The following is a 19,205-nucleotide window of genomic DNA, read 5'->3' as shown; positions in this document are numbered from 1 at the left end:
CTGGATCTTCTGTTGTTGCAGGTCTATATGTAACAAGTCTATTTGTTTTGTAATTTTTTCTATGAAGGTGTCTATTTTAGTATCCATTTTATCCATCTTAGCAGTAAGTTGCTGGATTATAATTATCAGAGACTGAAGTTCTTTCTTGATGCTGGAGTCTTGAGAATTTGTCTTACTGGAACTCATTTCAGACTGATAAACTGACAGGAAAATTTCCAAAGTGATTTCTGACAGGAATATTGTTAAGATTTCCTTTCTTTTTTAGATATAGTTCAAGAACTATATAAAACAAACATATTTAGAAAGAAAATTACTTCAAAAATTAATTTGTTAAGTAATTAATTCCTGTCAGTGTAATGAAATTGGTGGAGCTGAAGAAATCTGCTGCTATCCTGTGTTCATCCTTGGCCACGCCCCCCACTGGTACATATTTCTGAATGCAACATTTAAGCATATTTTATTTTATTGCAAACCACCAAAAAATGAGACCAGTGAATAACAGCTCTACTTTCCTGAATAAAATTTATTCCACAATACAAATTTCTCTAGCGCCTCGGCCACAGCCTTTACAGAGTAAAAATTCACCTATTAAAACAAGCTCTTTGTATATCATTATTTAACACTCTGATTAATCAATTAAACAATTAATTAAGATACAATCACCCTTTAAAGCTAAAAAAGACATGCAGTAGGTGGATCGACACTCTAAATTAGCCACAGATGTGCGTGTATGTAGTATGGAAGAACAACCATGGCAGGGCTAGCCACCCAGAAGTGTGAACCTTGGCTCTAGATGATTGTCACCATTGAAATGGCACCCTAACCTCATATGTAAAAATGGGAAAAAGGGGTTATGGATGGATGGATGGATGGATGGATGGATGGATGGATGGATGGATGGATGGATGGATTTACAGCCTAAAGTTTATAACATTAAAAAAAAACACTTATTACAGGAATTCTATTATAAAATCAGTGATATATAAGCACAGAAAAAAAGACAATCAGTTTGGTTCAACAGTGGACAGCTTTTAAAATGTATATGCCGGCATACTTGCAAACATTAACCATTTCTTCAATAAAGAAGATGTTAACTAAAATTGCAGTGACAGTTGCAAGTTGTCAGCAATTTATTATCAGTAAATGATGTCTGTCCCATGCTTTCTTTATGACTGATCTATTTAGAATAATTTGCCTAGTCATGTTCTTCAAGACTACTGTGTGATGTTTTGGGAAGTTTCTCTCTTTTCCAAAGATGTACATGAAAGGAGTTGGTATATATAATTAATGGGGTTATTTCTCTTATTTAAAAAAAAAAAAAACACTTGTTCAGAAAACCAGCAGAGGTTACGTTCCATTTTCAATGAGTTGGGATTTTCTTGTGATCATTGTAACCATAAATTATTCAAAAAACATTCAGCTAACCACCAACATTTTCATAAATATAAGATTGTCTTGAGTAAGCAATACAACTCTAGCCTATTGTTTAAGTAGATAAGATATTTAGATGCAGACAGGTGGAAAGATTCTTTTCTTTTATAAAGCATGAAAAGAATCTTACCACCCTCAAGTTTTATGACCAGGAAATTACACATCTAGATAAGATCTCTGACCAGTTTATGCATCAATTTTAGGATATATGTTCTGGGTGAATCCATCATTGAATCCAATTCATTACATTTATCCTTCCTAAATTCTGATTGTAATTTGTGGTATGTCGTTGTATCTTTTAATTTCGGTGTATGCTGTGTAATGGAAGTCATTAATACATTGCTTAATAATAGAGTATTAGGGGTACTTGACCCAAATCTCATGCCCAAAGACTTCTACAGAAGTTGTTTCAGCCAATCTTGCTCTTTATCTATTGCAGCTGTGCCATTACTTAACTATTGGTATCTCCCAGACATTTTTTAGTTTTGCTGAAGTGATCACTCATAATCCCAAAACCTGGTAAAGACGTTTGCATTATAGATAACTATATCCTATTTCTTTACTTAGCATAGGTTACAAGAGTCATACCATACCTAATAATTATTTGATGCAACATATATAGTAACTGTTTTATATACATCAGTTTATTTCTTTTAATCAGTTTGGTTTGATCCCTCTAAAGTAATGAACTGAATTATTCAAATTCTGCAAACAGTTATAGTCTCTAAACAAAATAACTGACACACCACGATTAAAAAATATATTGTTGTATCAAAAGATATAAAGGGGCCTTCTGATAAAATAAACAGGTAGGCTTATGTTCGTAGGTAGTTACTAACCATGCAGTCCAGGAGACCATTAAGGAGCGCAGCCCAAATTACCAATGGCCCCAAAGCACTATCTGGTTATGTGACTTGTGACTCTAGGCAAATGAAGGCAGCTGGAATCAAACCATGTAGCACAGGAAGTAGCTTGTCTGCAGCTCATAGCTTTATTCATTTGTGCTGCCTTATTTATTTATTTATTTGTCCTACTTCTGCACCTAATTTGATTATCTTTTTAAGTATCATTTTAGGTTGTGTCTGTTTTCCTTTCAGACTTAATGACATTCTCTGTAAATCAGTATACAGTTCCAAGGAATTAGACAATGATGCCTATTATTCCCTACTTTATTCATTACAGTAGGACCTTTGTCATAGCTACTAATGCTAGTCAACATGCAGGCTGTTTTGATTCCCATGTATAATTCAAAATGTTTGATGTACACAGATTATTCAGTGCTTACAAAACTTTATTTTCTTTAGTTTGCAGGGCTAGTTTATCATCAACTCAGATTACATTGTCAACCCACAAAAAGGAAAAGGTGACACTCCCTGGATCATATTTGTCTAACACCACCTCATCCTCCTATTCCCTACTCATCTGCAGTCTGAGTGCACGCCATGCTTCCTTTACCACTGCAGGAGTGCTCAGCAGTCCCTGTTGCACTTTTCCTTGCTGTTGACATACAGTGCACCCATGCTGCACACACCACAGTGCTAATCTCCCCTACCTTGTTAACCAGTGCCATATTGTATGTGTGGGAGTACAGCCTCCACAGTGTGTGCCCTATGGTATGCATGTGCTTTGCCCAATCGCCACACACCTTGTGTTACATGTAGGTGCACAGCCCACCCTTGCTATATATCACAGACTGCAGTTTCTATTGCCTAAGCACACAAGCTCCCTGGCTGTGCAACATGACTTGATAATATTTGCATATCACAGCTAACACTTGAGCTGCTCCTGTGAGATGTACACAGGTTATTATTTTTCTGTGTTCTTATTGTCCTTTTAATACACCTAAGCAGATGCAGACTGCAAGAGTGCTCAGGGTACCTAAGCTATGAGTTGTGGCCTGGGTCATGTGACTACCATGCTGCCCATTGTTTCATACATCCATTCAGTACACAGACTGATCTGTAGTGTACCTCTGCACATTTTTGTGTCTCTGCATTTGAACCTATGGAACCATCCATTTGGCTTTGCTATCTGCTCCTAGCATGTGTTGTGTGGTTGTCCCATTGGCCTGGCACAGTACATCTAACAGGCATATATGTTGTCTTGCTGTTCACCACTGCACTATCCTGTGTCCAAGTCCTGGTACATGATATCACCATAATATGCTAAAGTATACAGGCAGTCCTTCTCTGGGCCCCCATGTGTATGTGGATGCCCTGTCATCCATGGCACTATGCATGTAATAGGAACACAAGTTGCCTTAGTGTGCATCATTGCACTGTCTTGTATCTTTGTACTGGCAATCATGACAATATGTACCTGGTGGATGTACAAAAATGCCCTGTTGTATGCCCTTGATTTGTGCTGCATGGTGGCTCTTACATCATGGTGTCATACAACTAATTTGTATACAGTTTGGTCTGATGTGCACCCTATGTTGTCATGTGTCACTGCCCAAGCATTGTGGGTTCTCATGCATCTATAAATAGCACAAGCTGCATTTGATGTGCACTTGAGTCACTTGTGTTGTTGCCTTACAGCTCACTGTGCTTCTGTCAGTGAAGTACAGAGAATTATGGGTATGAGTAGCTAACCAAATTCATCCTGTAGTTCATGACCCCATACTGCTTCTAAAAAGAAGCTTATCTAGTGAGTTTACTCAGATAACAATGAATATATTAAAAATACTGTAGGAGCACAAGTTGCCTTTCTGCAAATCCAGGCCAAACTCTGCACTTACCTCTTCCCCACACACAGATGTGCCACAGAGTCCTGCCTCTGCTCAGTGTGCTGCTTGCATTGCAGTGATACTGAGCCGTGGCTGCACGTGTCTCTCAGCAGTGCAGTGAGGACGCATTGGCAGGTGTATGAGTCTGTGAATCGCATGTTTGTCGGTACCACAGACAGCTTCTCAAGAATGCTTGATATGCAGTACACAGGGCATTTATGAATCCAGATGTCCATTGTTACTTTATGAATGACTTGCCTTATTCTCATTTATGTATTAACCTCATATTATTTGCTCTTATTTAAACCGATTATTTCCTGTATTTTTATTGCTACTGTTCTACCATCACTCTACATTCACCTAGTTTGCTCCTGAAAACAAACACTATTTACAGAGTGCTTACTCAATCCCTAAATGTCAAACAGGTAAATGACTACCACAGACCTGTCACCTTAGAGTTGATCCTGCTTTCTAATGGTAAACTTAAAAATGTTAAACGTAATTTGTTGATAATTAAAAGGGGTTCCAAAAACTCCTTATTTCAATATTGACACTCCCTCATACAACATCGTAGGATAATTATACAACTTACATGTGTAACATACTTAGGGTAAGCTGTTATCTCAGAATAATATATAAATTGTAATTCAATTACATTATTACTACTCAGTGATGCAGTATGGTTTCATAACAAATGCTGTAACATTACGAGCAGAGCATTATGATTTTCTTTCAGCAAAAGTGTAAGCATAAGTCTGCTGTTCTGCACAAAGACTGAGATTGTTATATTTTAAGGTTATTCACCCCTTATTGTTCTTATGTTCCTGTGTTAACATTAACTAGTAAACTATGGCATGTCAGCTGAGAAGAAACAACTTACTCACATTCTTGGCATAAAGAAAGGTCTGCCTGTTGAAACCATACATGAGGTCGAAGATGTGTTTGTTTGTGATGCTTCTCATCCCAGATCTGATACTGGGGTAACATGATTGGATGAGAGAGGAATGGAAAGGCATTTCACTGATTGCCCTTCTTCTCACTCATACAAAGGCAGGACTGTAAGCTCTACACAAGTGCTCACTTTTTCACCAGTGCCGTGGTATATGTGGCACTCCTTGAGGAAGGGTACCTGCTCACTTGTGCCAATGAAGCAAATCCCATGTGCACACTCTTATACCAGCGTAAAGACCAATCCCGTACACCTTTCATGTTCTTGACTTAGATAATCAGACACACGCACACACATTTTTTGTAATGGTTGGCTTGAACAGTAACCTGCAGTCTGACAAAGAAAGAAAGATGTGTTAATAGAGGTAGGAAGCTGATAAGGAAAGTATAAAAGATATAAGCGCAGGACAAATTTTATTAAGAAGTTAGTTTAATGAAGCAGAGAATCAGAGTATCTATACGTGAAAAATCAGCAAATGTTTGAGACTGTGCTGGATAATGTAGAATTCACTGAAGTGTGCAGAACTGAGTTGTCTCTATAGCACTCTACTGACCAAAAAAGAATAAAGAGTTATCCTGTGAGCTGTTGGCTAGGGTTAGAAACTTGCAGCAAAATCATAACAGGTGATGCCCCGCAGAATGAGTAGGAGAGGGCATCATACTTTCAGATCCTCACACATCTGCCCATGGGAAAACTGGAATCTACCAGCACACTGAAGTATGGAATTCTGAACGTCATCTCCAGTCAACAAATGGTGTAGAATAGAATTAGACACATTGTGAAGGGATCATGATTCTGGCATCAGATAGGCATGAATAAGCCTAGTCTGTGGGCAATAGTGGTGTGGTGTCATGCAATTGTGCTCATGAGTTCACTGGAAGGAAGGAAAGAAAGAAAGAAAAATAATTGTACTTCATATATACGATTTAGTTTAGAAGAACAATAACTGCACAGTAACTGTTGATATTATTTATTGCAGACAACCAGACGAATCAAGAGAGAATATTAGCATACCAGAAGATGCAGAAGCTGCAGCTGATTCAGATACAGGGATTGTGGCAAGTACAGACACAACTACACAGGCAGCACAACCTGCAACAGGTAATAAGCCCCTTGCTTTGAGTAATAACATTGTTTCATACAGTGCAAGAAGCCATCATGTATGAGACGGTCTACATGAAAGTGCAACGGAGCTTTTATTAACACAGAATGAATTTCCAAGTAGACCTGATGAAATGACTAGTGAGAGCAAGAGGTAATGAAACAAAATCTTTCCTCTTCAACTGCCCCTCTCTGAATCCAACGTAATATAACAACCAAACCTGAATGTATATAATGTAAATACTGTACATAGCTTTCTATCTCTACTCTTTTGTAGATGATGCTAATTAGCTAAGATAATTATCTATGCTATGTGTGTACTCCACTTTTGCTACAAAACAACTGCCTCTTTCTCCTCTGTACTTCTGCCTCTCTCTGCTTACACCAGAATCTATTTCTACTAAACATCTACCTCCTTCTCTACTGCTCAGCTACCTCTCTCTTCTTCCACCACTATCTTGAATGTATACATTGTATACACAGTACTGTCCTCCATTATTTCTCCCACTTTCTACAAAACCAATAATTACTACTATCTTTCAAATTTTCAGTCTTTGTAACTACCAACAGAAAAAGTTACAATTTGATAGTTATTAGTATTTTGTTCAGATTATTCTGCTTCAGTTCAACCATATGCTGTACAAATGGCTCTCTAATCAACCATGTCTGTATGTCATGAAGAGTGCTCATCTTTTGCTTTTGTAATTCGCTACAGCTCTGTATATAATTCTATGATTGTAATTGTAAGTTTTGATTTACTTGTATGTTGTTGTTTGTCTTTTCAGCTTTTCCTGGTTAGGGGTCGCCACAGCGGAACTCCCATCCGCTAATGATTAGCAGTCGATTTTTATGGTGCTGAGTTGCCAGCCCAACGCCCAACCTTCATCGAAGGCACGCCCATTTACGCATGTCTTTCGGAGGCCACTCAACCACAGGGAGGACATGCAGACTCCACACAGAAGGCGCTCCAGCTAAGAATCGAACAGGAAAACCTCTTGCTGTGAGGCAACAACGCTACCGCTGTACCACCACGAATCTCTTGTAAGTTTTGATTTACTTGTATGTAATGTGGAGCTTTTCTCCCCGGGCCTCCACTGAAAATGGGTTCCTTGAGCCCAGTAGACTTCCCTGGTCATCAAACTGGAAATAAATAAATAAATAAATAAATAAAAATAGCAAGATAGTACATTAGGTACCTCTGGCTCAGAAGACAAATATAGAACTGTTTGTGGAATTTACAGTTTATAGAACAGATTTTCTTTCAGCACTTTGCTCTAGGAATGCATTTTTTACACCTCTCACACATATTTCTGTCTGAGACTGATTCCAGTACTGCCTTAGTTATATACATCATGCTTATGAGACTGCTGAATCTAATAGAAAATGCAGAGTTCATCCGAAAGGGGGTGATTTTAGGAAGGTTGTTTTTGAAGAATATGTCTCTTTCACAGACTTGTATATGCTAGCAAAAGTCAGTGCAACAAACTCTTGACAAACTGTCTAATCTTGCAGAAGAGTAATCCGGCAAACTGTCTAATCTCCGAATAATCCGACAAACTGTCTAATCTTGTAGAAGAGTAATCCGACAAACTGTCTAATCTCACAGAAGATTAATCTGACAAACTGTCAAATCTCGCAGAAGAGTAATCTGACAAACTGTCTAATCTCACAGAAGAGTAGTCCCAAATATCTGACAGTGGGTTCTATGCTAAAAGAGAACAAACAATGCTAATAGTTCTATATACAAGAGTGGGCTGACCCTGACTTACAGGCTTTATATAAAAGTATTGTGCTTTTAAAGCCACTGTTTATTATATCATAACAGATTGTGCCTGTATCTGGTTTTGCTATCTTTCAGGCTAGCATGTTCTCTATCTTCCAAGCCCAGAATTTGCTAGTGATATTATAGTTGCTGTGTTCAAAGATCCAGTGCTCACAGCTCCTAACAACTGATTTTTACACCTGTCCATAACATCATTTTGTGATAATTTATTGTAATTCTCTTTAATTAATGTTTAGTAATTATTCACCAAAAGACACAAACAACAATATAAATATATATATATATATATATATATATATATATATATATATATATATATATATTTAAATTCTGTTTATTTTTATTTTTTATTTCAAGTTGTTAGCCGGATAATCAAGTATGACCTCGACTCATGAAGAGCTGAAGTGACAGTCATATACACAAAAAGATAGATCACAATACACAGAATTATTGTCAGATCTCCAGTCATAAGGAACTTATACATCTGCATATATATATATATATATATATATATATATATATATATATATATATATATATATATATATGGGTCTACTTTATAAGATCGACAGACCATTTGATTGACATTCATTTGGTCGACAGCTCATTTGGTCGACAACCAGTATTCAAGGCAAAAACCTGGTATTTGCCCCCCTCCCCAATGTTGTGTGACCCTGGAGTTGATATATATATATAGTTAGGGGGGTGTGAGGGGCACAGCCCTCCACATTGGGGGTTGTTGGGGGCGAAGCCCCCCACCTATTTTCATTTAAAATGTGTAGTTTTTGCGTGCCCCCCCACACCCCCCCCCAACTATATATATCAACTCCAGGGTTGGACAACATTGGGGAGAGGGGCAAATCCCTGTTAAGTTCCTTGAATACTGGTTGTTGACCAACTGAGCTGTCGACCAAATGAATGTCGATCAAATGGTCTGTCAATCTTATGAAGTAGACCCATATATATATATATATATATATATATATATATATATATATATATATATATATTTTATATATATATATATATATATATCTACAGACACACACACACACACACACACACACACACACACACACACACACACACACACACACACACGATATATAGGTATAGGTCCAGGTGTCATTTGGAAGTCCTTTTATCTGGCCAAACTGACCACTAGGCATGCACATGCAAAGTCCAAGGAAATTCTTCCTAGTCTACCCCTCCCTCCCTCCCTCATTAGGCCTGTAATAGAATATAATGCCACTTTTGGCACATACCTTTCTAAAGACCCTCAAAGTATCTAGTCCACAAAACAAATATCCTAAACACCCACTCAAGAGATCTAAACTTTCACCTTATAGAGGAAGGAAGGCTTGCTAGTTTTGAGGGGGAGATGGAACCAAAACTGTTTATTAAAAAGTAATGAGACAGAGTATTCTACTTCAGTTTTTCTTTAAGAAATGTCTAAAACAAATGAAATTGATTTAAAAAAATCATTCCACTATCTGTTTGTCCTCTATCCTAGGACTCCCAGCCCAAAATATCCACAAATGCAAAGTACAAATAACACTGACTATTGCACATGCTGCCAAATGGATGTTATAGTGGCCAGGACAGTGTTGAAACTCATTAACAGACACATTGGGAACCTCCAAACCTTGGACCCTACCCAGTTTGGCTTTGTTAAGGGTAGATCATGCCTCCTAAACCTGGTGGACTTCTTTGAGACAGTTACCAAGGTATTAGATGAGGGAAAGGAGGTCCACACAGCCTACCTAGACCTCGCAAAGGCTTTCAACACCATTCCCCATTCTAGTATTATAGACAAACTCACCAGCTTGAACATAAACCCCTACGTCATGAGATGGGTTGCCAATTGTCTCATGGATAGAACCCACATGGTGAGATTTGCAGGCTCTATGTCCGACTCTAAACCGGTTACAAGTGGCATCCTCCCAGGGCTCAGTCCTAGGACCCCTCCTGTTCGGTATATACTTCTCAGAGATACAGGCAAGCATAGGAGGACTATGGCTGACCAAGTTCGCAGACGACTGCAAACTAGGGGCCATAATTTATTCTCTGGCTGATACAGACACCCTCCAGAAGGGTCTCACTGAGATGGATACCTGGTGTCAAAATCATGGCCTCAAACTAAATGCCAAAAAGTGCATAGTCATCCCCTTTGGAAAAAACAAAGTACCTATGAACTACCACATAGGTGGTAGTCCCCTAAATACAGAAAATGTAATAAGGGATCTGGGGACCCAAGTAAATAGTAATCTCTCCTTTGGTAATCATATTGCCAAGGTGGTTAGAAAATCCTTCTATGTGGCCCACCTAATCACAAAAGGGTTCGCATCTAGAACAAAAGTGGTTATTGTGCCTCTCTTCCCATCACTCATTAGACCCATCATAGAATACAACACCCCATTTGGGTTGTACCTTACAAGACACCTGCAACAGCTGAAAAGACCACAAAAGTACCTCACCAAGAGGATTATTGGCCACAAACAGATGCCCTATTCAGCCCGACTCAAGAAACTCCAGCTGTACTCGGTTGCATACCGCTTTCTCAGAGGTGATCTCTGCCTGACATACAAGGCCATGTCCAATCCAGAATTGATGGACATGCTCCACCTAAAAAAAAACAAATCTTGGAGACCCACATGCTCTAGAGATATAAACCTCACCACAACGATAAATAGGACATGCTGGAGGGATAGATTCCTGTCCCAGAGACTCCCCATGCTTTGGAACAGGATTCCAATATATATCAGGCAGAGCCCCTCACTGACAATCTTCAAGAGAAACCTTGACAGGTGGATGGAAAACAGAAAATTTACCCCAGGGATCACTGCGGTGGCTCTGCTGGACAGTGGTGCAGGGAACTAATGGCTCTGCTGGACAGGGGTACAGGGAACTAATCTTACGGGGTGGCGAAAACCAACACATTCTGGCTAGGCTTATAAATGCCCTTGGGCAGATAGCCTGGTACTTACCTATGAACCTATTGTGTGCAATGTGGATTCAAATGCCTATAGTTCAATCATGGATTCACAATGTGAGATAACTCACTACTCTACTCCTCAATGTGTGTCATACAAATATTTCACTTCTGATTCTGACCCCCTATGTATTATTGTTTGCATTGTATGAAAAAATTACACATTGCAAGACTGAATGAAAAAATTATGTTAGTTTAACAAGCTTTAACGTGCATGTCTATGCTCAAGTAAAAGCAACCAGGTTATTCGGTACAACTGCATCAAAGTATGCAGACTGTAAACATCAAATGGAAACCCTTGCAAAGAAACAATAATAATAAAAAAAAATGTCATTAGTACATTCAGGGAAATAAATTATAATGTCATTCCCTTATAGTGCAAAATCTATACCCCGATAAGTGAAGCAGATCAGGGCACAACATCTGACTTAGAGAAAATGATGACTTACATAAAAATAGATGTGCACGATCTTGCAGTCACACCAAGTACTGCCTGAATGAACAGAACATTCAGCACAGCATTATTACTATTTCCCTGCAGACAACTAACTCAGGAAAATTAATGGAGCACTGAATCCCATCATTAATCACATAAAACAAGAGCTGGCACATAATGGTTACCCACCAACAACAGCTAAATGCAAATAGCAGTTGGCACAGGTCGCACAAAATGTAGGCTTATATTTTATTAAGAAAAAAAAATGATAGCTGCATATTATAAAAATATATACTAGGGAAGCACTAGGTTCAATACAATATAATAAAAGCAATACAACGTGCTAGAAACTACATTTTATTCTTGTAAGTTGATTGCATTATAAAAATGTTTTTATGCATAGAATCGAACCCAGTGGTGTGAACATTAGCTTGATGTGATGGTCACTGTTGATATGACACCCCAAACCATGTACAAAATGGGAAAAAGGGAGTTGATGGCAATCCTGTTTAAAATTGAATAAAGTTATATGTCTAAAAAAATTATAGTAATGTAAATAAAATGTAAGAATCAGTACTGAAATGCTGGGACTCACAATTTCGAGTCCCACGATGCTTAAAAAAAGATTGAAAATTCAGCAGAAGAGTGAATATCAAACATCTCTCTTCTTTAAACTTGTTTTCTTGTGGGGGGGCAAACCCATCTGCACTCACTGCTGTGGGGTGGCAAGCCACACCAACAAATGTATAAACACACACACACACACACACACACACACACACACACACACACACACACACACACACACACACACACTCTGAACTTATATATGCCAACTCTGAGATTGCCATACCTTAGAGAAAAGAGAATATTCTGAAAAATGGCCATTTAATCTCTACATTATGGGACTTGGTATTCCAAGTTCAATATGTTATTTAATTTCCAAAATTTAAACTATTCTAGATAGCACTTTGACTATATAGTAAAAATAGATACCACTCATGTAATGGAAAATACACATATAAATGTATACACATGTCCATGTATACACTTGTATACTATTTATATATATTAATTAATTTGTTCTGGTGAGGGTCTTGGTGGGTAACATGCTAAACAGGGTAGGCAGACTTCCCTTCCCCCAGTACAACAGGTTCCTGCTCATCATGTGGGTTCACCAGACATTCCCAGGCAAAAAGACAGATGCAACTCTTACAACAAGATGTGATTCCCCATAGAATCCCCCACCTCCTAGGGGACTTTGCCTGCTATACCTTCCATGGGAGGCACCCACTGGCATACTCTCAGTATGTGCAAACTACCTCAACTGACTCACTGACTCTTTTCAACATAGAGGACCAGTGGCTGTACTCCAAGTTGCTTGAATTGCCAAGTGTCTATCACCGAGAGTAAGACAAGGTATCCAGTGAAGGATCTTCATTTCTGCCTCTTGTTTCTTTGATTTCATCCCTTTCATCATTGTTCAAAGCTCATGACCCATATGAGACCAAGGGGACACAGACTTACAGATAACTTAAGAGCTTTGGCCTGTGACTGTTCTCTCGCTTTACCTCCATAGCCTGGCACAATACCTGCAGTAACTGCAGCACAGCCATTGCTACACCCATCCACTGATCTCCTGATTCACTCCACTCTCACTTATAAACAGGACCCCAAGATACTTAAACTCCTCCAGCTCATGTAGTTATCCTCCAGACTTCTCCACCAGTGGTAGCAGTTCTGCTCTTAGCTGAAGATGGCAACCTGCCATTTTCCAGGAAGAAGCATGGCAAGTTATGTGGAGGTGCTTCGCACTCAGCTGTAAGTCTTCCCTGTGCGTGCTGCAGATCGTTATGTGATGCTGAGAACTCATAATCATTCGCAAACAGTGAAGATGGAACCACTGCATCCTCAAACTGAATATTGCCCACTGTGTGTGCTAGTAACTCTAGCAAGGTATTCCCAGATACTTGAATTTTTTAACCTGTTCCACTATTTTGCCCTCTATCTAAAGTTTCTTCTCCTGATTCCCTCATTTGCTGCCATGCAAACTGTCTTGTTTGCAGTCAGTTGTACCCCATGTGTTTTCAGTTTGCATTCCAGTCTTCTGTTATTTGCTGAAGATGCTGTTTAGTGTCTGCTTGTACTGTGACATTGGCTGCATATAGCAGCTTTACTGATCTGTTCACTTAGACCTGTTTTGTTAATGCAGTTCATTACCAGTATGAACAGCAGAGAGCTCAGAAGTGAACCTGATGCCCACCCACTCCCACGGAGAACCCCTATGTTAGTCTGAGGACTGCCAATACTTGTGTCACTGGGTCCTTAGACATAGCTAGCACTAATTCTACCAATGTTTCTGGTACTTTGAACCATCATAGGATTGCCCAAATCAGCTTTCTTTGCACCTCGTATAAATGCTTCCTCCAAGTCAAGGAATGCTCATTTGGACTCTTTCCTCATTTCCAGTTTCTTTTCCACTATCTGTCTCACTGTAAACATTTAATCAGTTGTGCTGCATGCTGATCTGAATTTGAACTGCTTATCTCCCATCTTACTTTCTACTGCTCTGAGTATTTATCAGTCACTCCCTCCATCACTTTCATGTAGTGTGATGTGAGTTTGATATCTCTTTACAGCCCACATTTGTGAATGCCCCCTTTAATCTTGTACTCTAGCCCTAGAATGTGTATCCTCCAGTCATCTGGGATTTTCTTTTCCCTTCATATCACAATGGGTACACTCAGGAGCCATTTCTCCCCTACTTAGGAACATACCAGGCAATCACTGGGACCATAATATGCCTAGCCATATACACCTTTAAGCAAATCCTTTTCAAGCACTTAATAGTACCCCCCCCCCCAAACTGAGTAGGGCTGTACATGGTAACCCTGGTGTACATTTGTGTCTACCCATCTGGTCATCATGACTAGCCTTAAAAGTAGTTAGAGGAGTACTTTGTTTGACCCATAGTCATTACTTATTCCAAGGCTAGGAATATGTTGGGTTAGGAACGTAACCCCCAGAGAGTCCATAGTCATTACTTATTCCAAGGCAAGGAGGCTAGGAATATGTTGGGTTAGGAACGTAACCCCCCAGTGAGTCCATAGTCATTACTTATTCCAAGGCTAGGAATATGTTGGGTTAGGAACGTAACCCCCCAGTGAGTCCATAGTCATTACTTATTCCAAGGCTAGGAATATGTTGGGTTAGGAATGTAACCCCCCCAGTGAGTCCATAGTCATTACTTATTCCAAGGCTAGGAATATGTTGGGTTAGGAATGTAACCCCCCCAGTGAGTCCATAGTCATTACTTATTCCAAGGCTAGGAATATGTTGGGTTAGAGACATAACCCCCCCAGTGAGTCCATAGTCATTACTTATTCCAAGGCTAGGAATATGTTGGGTTAGGAACATCACCCCCCACCCAGTGAGTCTTGCTTATTTGTTGATGTAGATTTAGGTCATCAACAAATCCAAGTCTGTAGAGTAACTGGTTCTGAAAAGAAATAGAAGATCAAATAAGATCTGGTCTTCCACAGCTTAATAAGCTAAACACAGGTCATCTTCCAGCAACCTGAGTATAACGTGAGCCATCCTAACCTATCAGGGTAGTTGAAAGATTTAAGACCTTTAATTTCTTGGTTAGAAATCTTTGTGGCCTTTCCAAATGAGTGATATACTTGGACTGGCACATACTAAAGGGGGCACTGTATTCATGGATGGGTCTGATGAGGGAAGAGAATAATGGTAGGATAACTTCTCTGGGTCTTGAATAAATTCCCTTGGGAATCAATTGAGCCAGAGAGGATTTCCTGACTGTGGTGGAAGCATGATGATTGCATGAGAGAGAGATAGAGAGAGAGAGAGAGAGACTTACCCATCCGTCCTGGGACTTCTCCTGCTTGGTATCTACTTCTCTGAAGTACAGGCTAACACAGAAGGCCTCTGGCTAATGAAGTTCGCAGATGACTGCAAACTAAGTGCCATAGTCAAGTCCCCAAATGATGTGGGCATCCTACAGAAGGGCCTCACTGAGACAGATGCCTGGTGTCAGAGCCATGGCCTCAAGCTCAATGCCAAAAAGTGCAGTGTCATCCCCTTTGGTAAAAACTCTGTACCCATGAACTACCACATAGGCAGCAATCTACTTAACACCAAATGTATGATAAGAGACCTTGGGACCAGTAGTCTCTCCTTTGACAGTCACATCACCACAGTAGTCAGGAAGTCCTTCTACTTGGCACACCTCATCATAAAAGGGTTCTCATCCAGGAAAAAAGAGGTCATTGTTCCCCTCTACTCGACACTCATTAGACCCATTATAGAGTACAGCGCCCCTTTTGGAATGTACCTCACAAGACATCTGCAGCAGCTGGAAAGGCCACAGAAGTACCTCACAAAGAGGATTACTGGCCTCAAACAAATAACCTACACTGACCGCCTCAAAAAACTCCAGCTTTACTCCATAGCATATCGCCTACTCTGAGGTGATCTCTGCCTAACATATAAAGCTATGTCAAACTTAGAGCTGTTGGACATGCTACACCTAAAGAAATCCCAATCCCTCCAAGCTACACGCTCTAGGGACCTAAACCTTGTCACCACAATAAACAGGATACGCTGGAGGGATAGATTCCTGTCCCAGAGACTTCCTATACTCTGAAACAAGCTACCAATCTATGTCAAGCAAAGTTCTTCATTAGCACTCTTCAAGAAAAATCTTGAGGAGTGGATGGGAAATAGGAAATACACCCTGGGGATCACTTCTGTGTCTCTGCTCGACAGTGGCACAGGGAAATAACTTTCTTGGGTGGCGTAAGCCATGGAACCTTGCTGGCTAGGCTTATGTAGGCCCTTTGGCTGATAGCCGAGTACCTACCTATGAACCTATATAAGCACCCAGGTCTCTTATGACCATATCTGTCTGAAGAGGAGTACCATTTATAACATATGAGGTGGGAGCAACTCTTCTGCCAAATGCTACTATGCTGCATTTTTAATTTAGTTTGAGACATGTTTGATACACCATGTATGTGCATATTCCACCTGTTGCTGGAGCTGTTTTGCATTAGTAGATGAGTGGATAACAGTGCTTAGCCTGCAGTCATTAACAAACTTAGTCAACCACAATTACACTTCTGGGTATTGGTTTGGATGTCTGCAAAATAAATGCCAAACAGGACAGGGCCTAAAACTGACCCCTGTGATATTCCACTAGTTACAATTTTACATTCAGAAAGGGGACCAGCAACATTCATGAATTGGGATCTACTGGATGTCCAATTTATAATCCAATGAACTTTGTAAGGATTTGCATTAAGCTTGCTTAATTTTTCAATAATGCCAGAATGGGGGATAGTGTCAAAAGTCTTCTCCAGGTCAAGATAAGTAGTGTGCACAGAATAGAAACTATCCACAGCTCCTGTAACCTTTTCAAGGAAGGCTACTAGATTCAGGAGACATGGTCTACACTTCAAAAAACTAAACTGATTGGGATCTAAATCAGTTAAGTTGCATGTCTGCATAAATAAGTTCTGCTATGTTATGTTCCATGGCTTTGTATATGAGGATGGTGAGGCTGATGTGTCTACAATTACCTTGGTCTGAGGAAGGAATACCCTTATGTAGGGGAGTCACATTTTCTGTTTTCCAGGTGTCAGGAACAAACCCTGTAGAAAATCTGAGTTTGAACAGTTTAAGTAGAGGGTTCAGGCATGCATACTTGCCACTGAAGAGAATGCAGCCTGGTGTACTGATGGTCCCATGGAAGTATTAGTTTTTGCCTTTGACTGGGATTCTAAGATTTGTTCTGACATTATTTCAGGAGAAACTAAATTCTCAAGGAAGGTGGAGGCAAAAATGTGAGTAGAAGAAGTAAAGCTGGCACTAAATTTGTCTTCTAATATATTAGCTATATCCTGGTGGTCAAAATGGGTGATATTATGGATGAGCTCAGTGCATTGTTGAACACTATTCCTGAATTTTCTGACATAACTGAAGAAACCTTTGTAGTTTCCTTTGGAATCTGTAGCACTCTTAAGTTCGTATTCTGAATAACATTTTCTAATAATGTTTTTAAGACCCTTGCTGGCATATGTGTGCTCTTGAGGTAGGGGAATGGGAATTCCTTGCAACCTTTCATTACTTCCCTTCTTTTTTTGAACATTCTATTAAAAAAGGAGAGTTCCACCAGAGATGCTGATTCCTGAATTCACCATTATATTTAGGATGGATGGGTACTGACTTTCAATGCAACTGTTCAAATGCTGGTAGAAGTCAGAGGTGAATGTGGCAGGCCTCTCAGTAGGGCCAATTGCAAATCACTAAACCCTTGATCATATATGCCATAACTTCATCTGAGCCTGCAGCTTCCCTGACTTCATTTTCCTTGCTGTTGCACTTACTTTTTCTAGGGTGGTTTGCTTCTTCTTTCTTTAACGTACGCTGTGCATGAGAAGTACAGCTTCTGTAGGGTTTTCTTCATTCATAAGCTGCTGGAAATATTCCTTTTATCTGCCTTTGATGTCCTCTGGACTGCTTAGCAGATTGTTGCCAGCATCCCTTATGAAAGGTTTCTAAAGGCCATCTTCTTTATCTTTCTGTCTTTGTTTTACAACCTGAGAGAGTTTCTTGGTGATATCTACTGAGTCACTTTTCAGAAGCTAGTAGAGTTTCTTTGACACATTGTTCTTTGCCATTAACACTGCTGTCTTTGTCTCTCTGCTAGCCAACTAATATTCGTTCTTAACCTTGTCCATCTTTTCTCTCTCTCACTTTTTCCTGCACTTCTTTTTTCTATTGATGATTTCCTGGACTTTGGTATTCCACCACCAGCTTTCCTTATGCACCTTATTTCCATAATGGGCTCAGCCACTTATCTGTTCTACAGTCCTCATACATGCTGTTTTAAGATGCTGCCATTCGTCTTCAACTCCATCTATTCCTCCTGTTCCTATGGTGCTAGCGCCCTGGGTATTTCCTTGAACTCCTGTGCTCTCACTCTAATCAGCACCAGGTCTTTATCCTAGTCACTGTGATCTTAGAGCCTTCTCTGACTGCTACTTGTAGTTGATTGTGGCCACAGGTAGTTAATGATGGGGTCTTACACTTTCACTATAGATGACTTTGCAATCCCTGATATGATTCCAGAGCTCTTTCTTTACTAGAAGGAAGTCTACCAGAGCTGCATGTTGACTTCTCTTGTATGTTATCTTGTGACTGCCTTTGTTTGTGAACCATAACTTAGTCACCATCAAGCCATTCATAGAACAGAAGTCTAGAATGGCCTTTCTTTCAGTATTCCTTTTGCCCCACCCATGTGGACTGAGGCAGCCCTCATACTCTGTTCTGTCTATCCTGATGTAAGCATTCTTTTCCCCCTTATCAACACTCACTCATTTTATTTTATCTAGTTGGTCCTGCACCTGCTACCTGAATGCACTCTTTTCCTCAGTGTCACAACTAGGCTGAGATTATGAAACAGCCCTATCTTTACACTGGAATCTGATTAGCATGAATCTGTCACTAATAGATATTTAAACCACAATATCTGCAGGTCATCTGCAGTCTGCCAATACACGCATGCACTTACACATGCACACACACACACACACACACACACACACACACACACACACACACACACACACACACACAGCTGGTATTTCAATGGCATTGTGTAATATCATAATGCACACATTATATGTTGACCTGAGTGCACACTGTATGTCTATCTCAGTCATGTATACATTTTAGCACCATATAAGCAATATTGAAGTAACC

General features: G+C 39.7%; 1 protein-coding gene across 1 annotated transcript in view; it reads left to right on the top strand.

The window, feature by feature from the left end:
- VSIG10L2 (V-set and immunoglobulin domain containing 10 like 2) overlaps positions 1–19,205 on the top strand; it is a 316,447-nt gene that overhangs the window by 243,931 nt on the left and 53,311 nt on the right. The window contains exon 11 of the mRNA XM_044080829.1: positions 6,088–6,209. Coding sequence (XP_043936764.1) covers positions 6,088–6,209 — 122 coding nt within the window. The remainder of the gene's footprint in view (positions 1–6,087; positions 6,210–19,205) is intronic.

This window comes from Protopterus annectens, chromosome 8.part0 (assembly GCF_019279795.1).
Source record: "Protopterus annectens isolate FY-2018-M chromosome 8.part0, PAN1.0, whole genome shotgun sequence".
Taxonomy (NCBI): Eukaryota; Metazoa; Chordata; order Ceratodontiformes; family Protopteridae; genus Protopterus; species Protopterus annectens.
The sequence above is the reverse complement of the archived record's forward strand: the minus strand, read 5'-3'. Positions and strand labels throughout refer to the sequence as shown.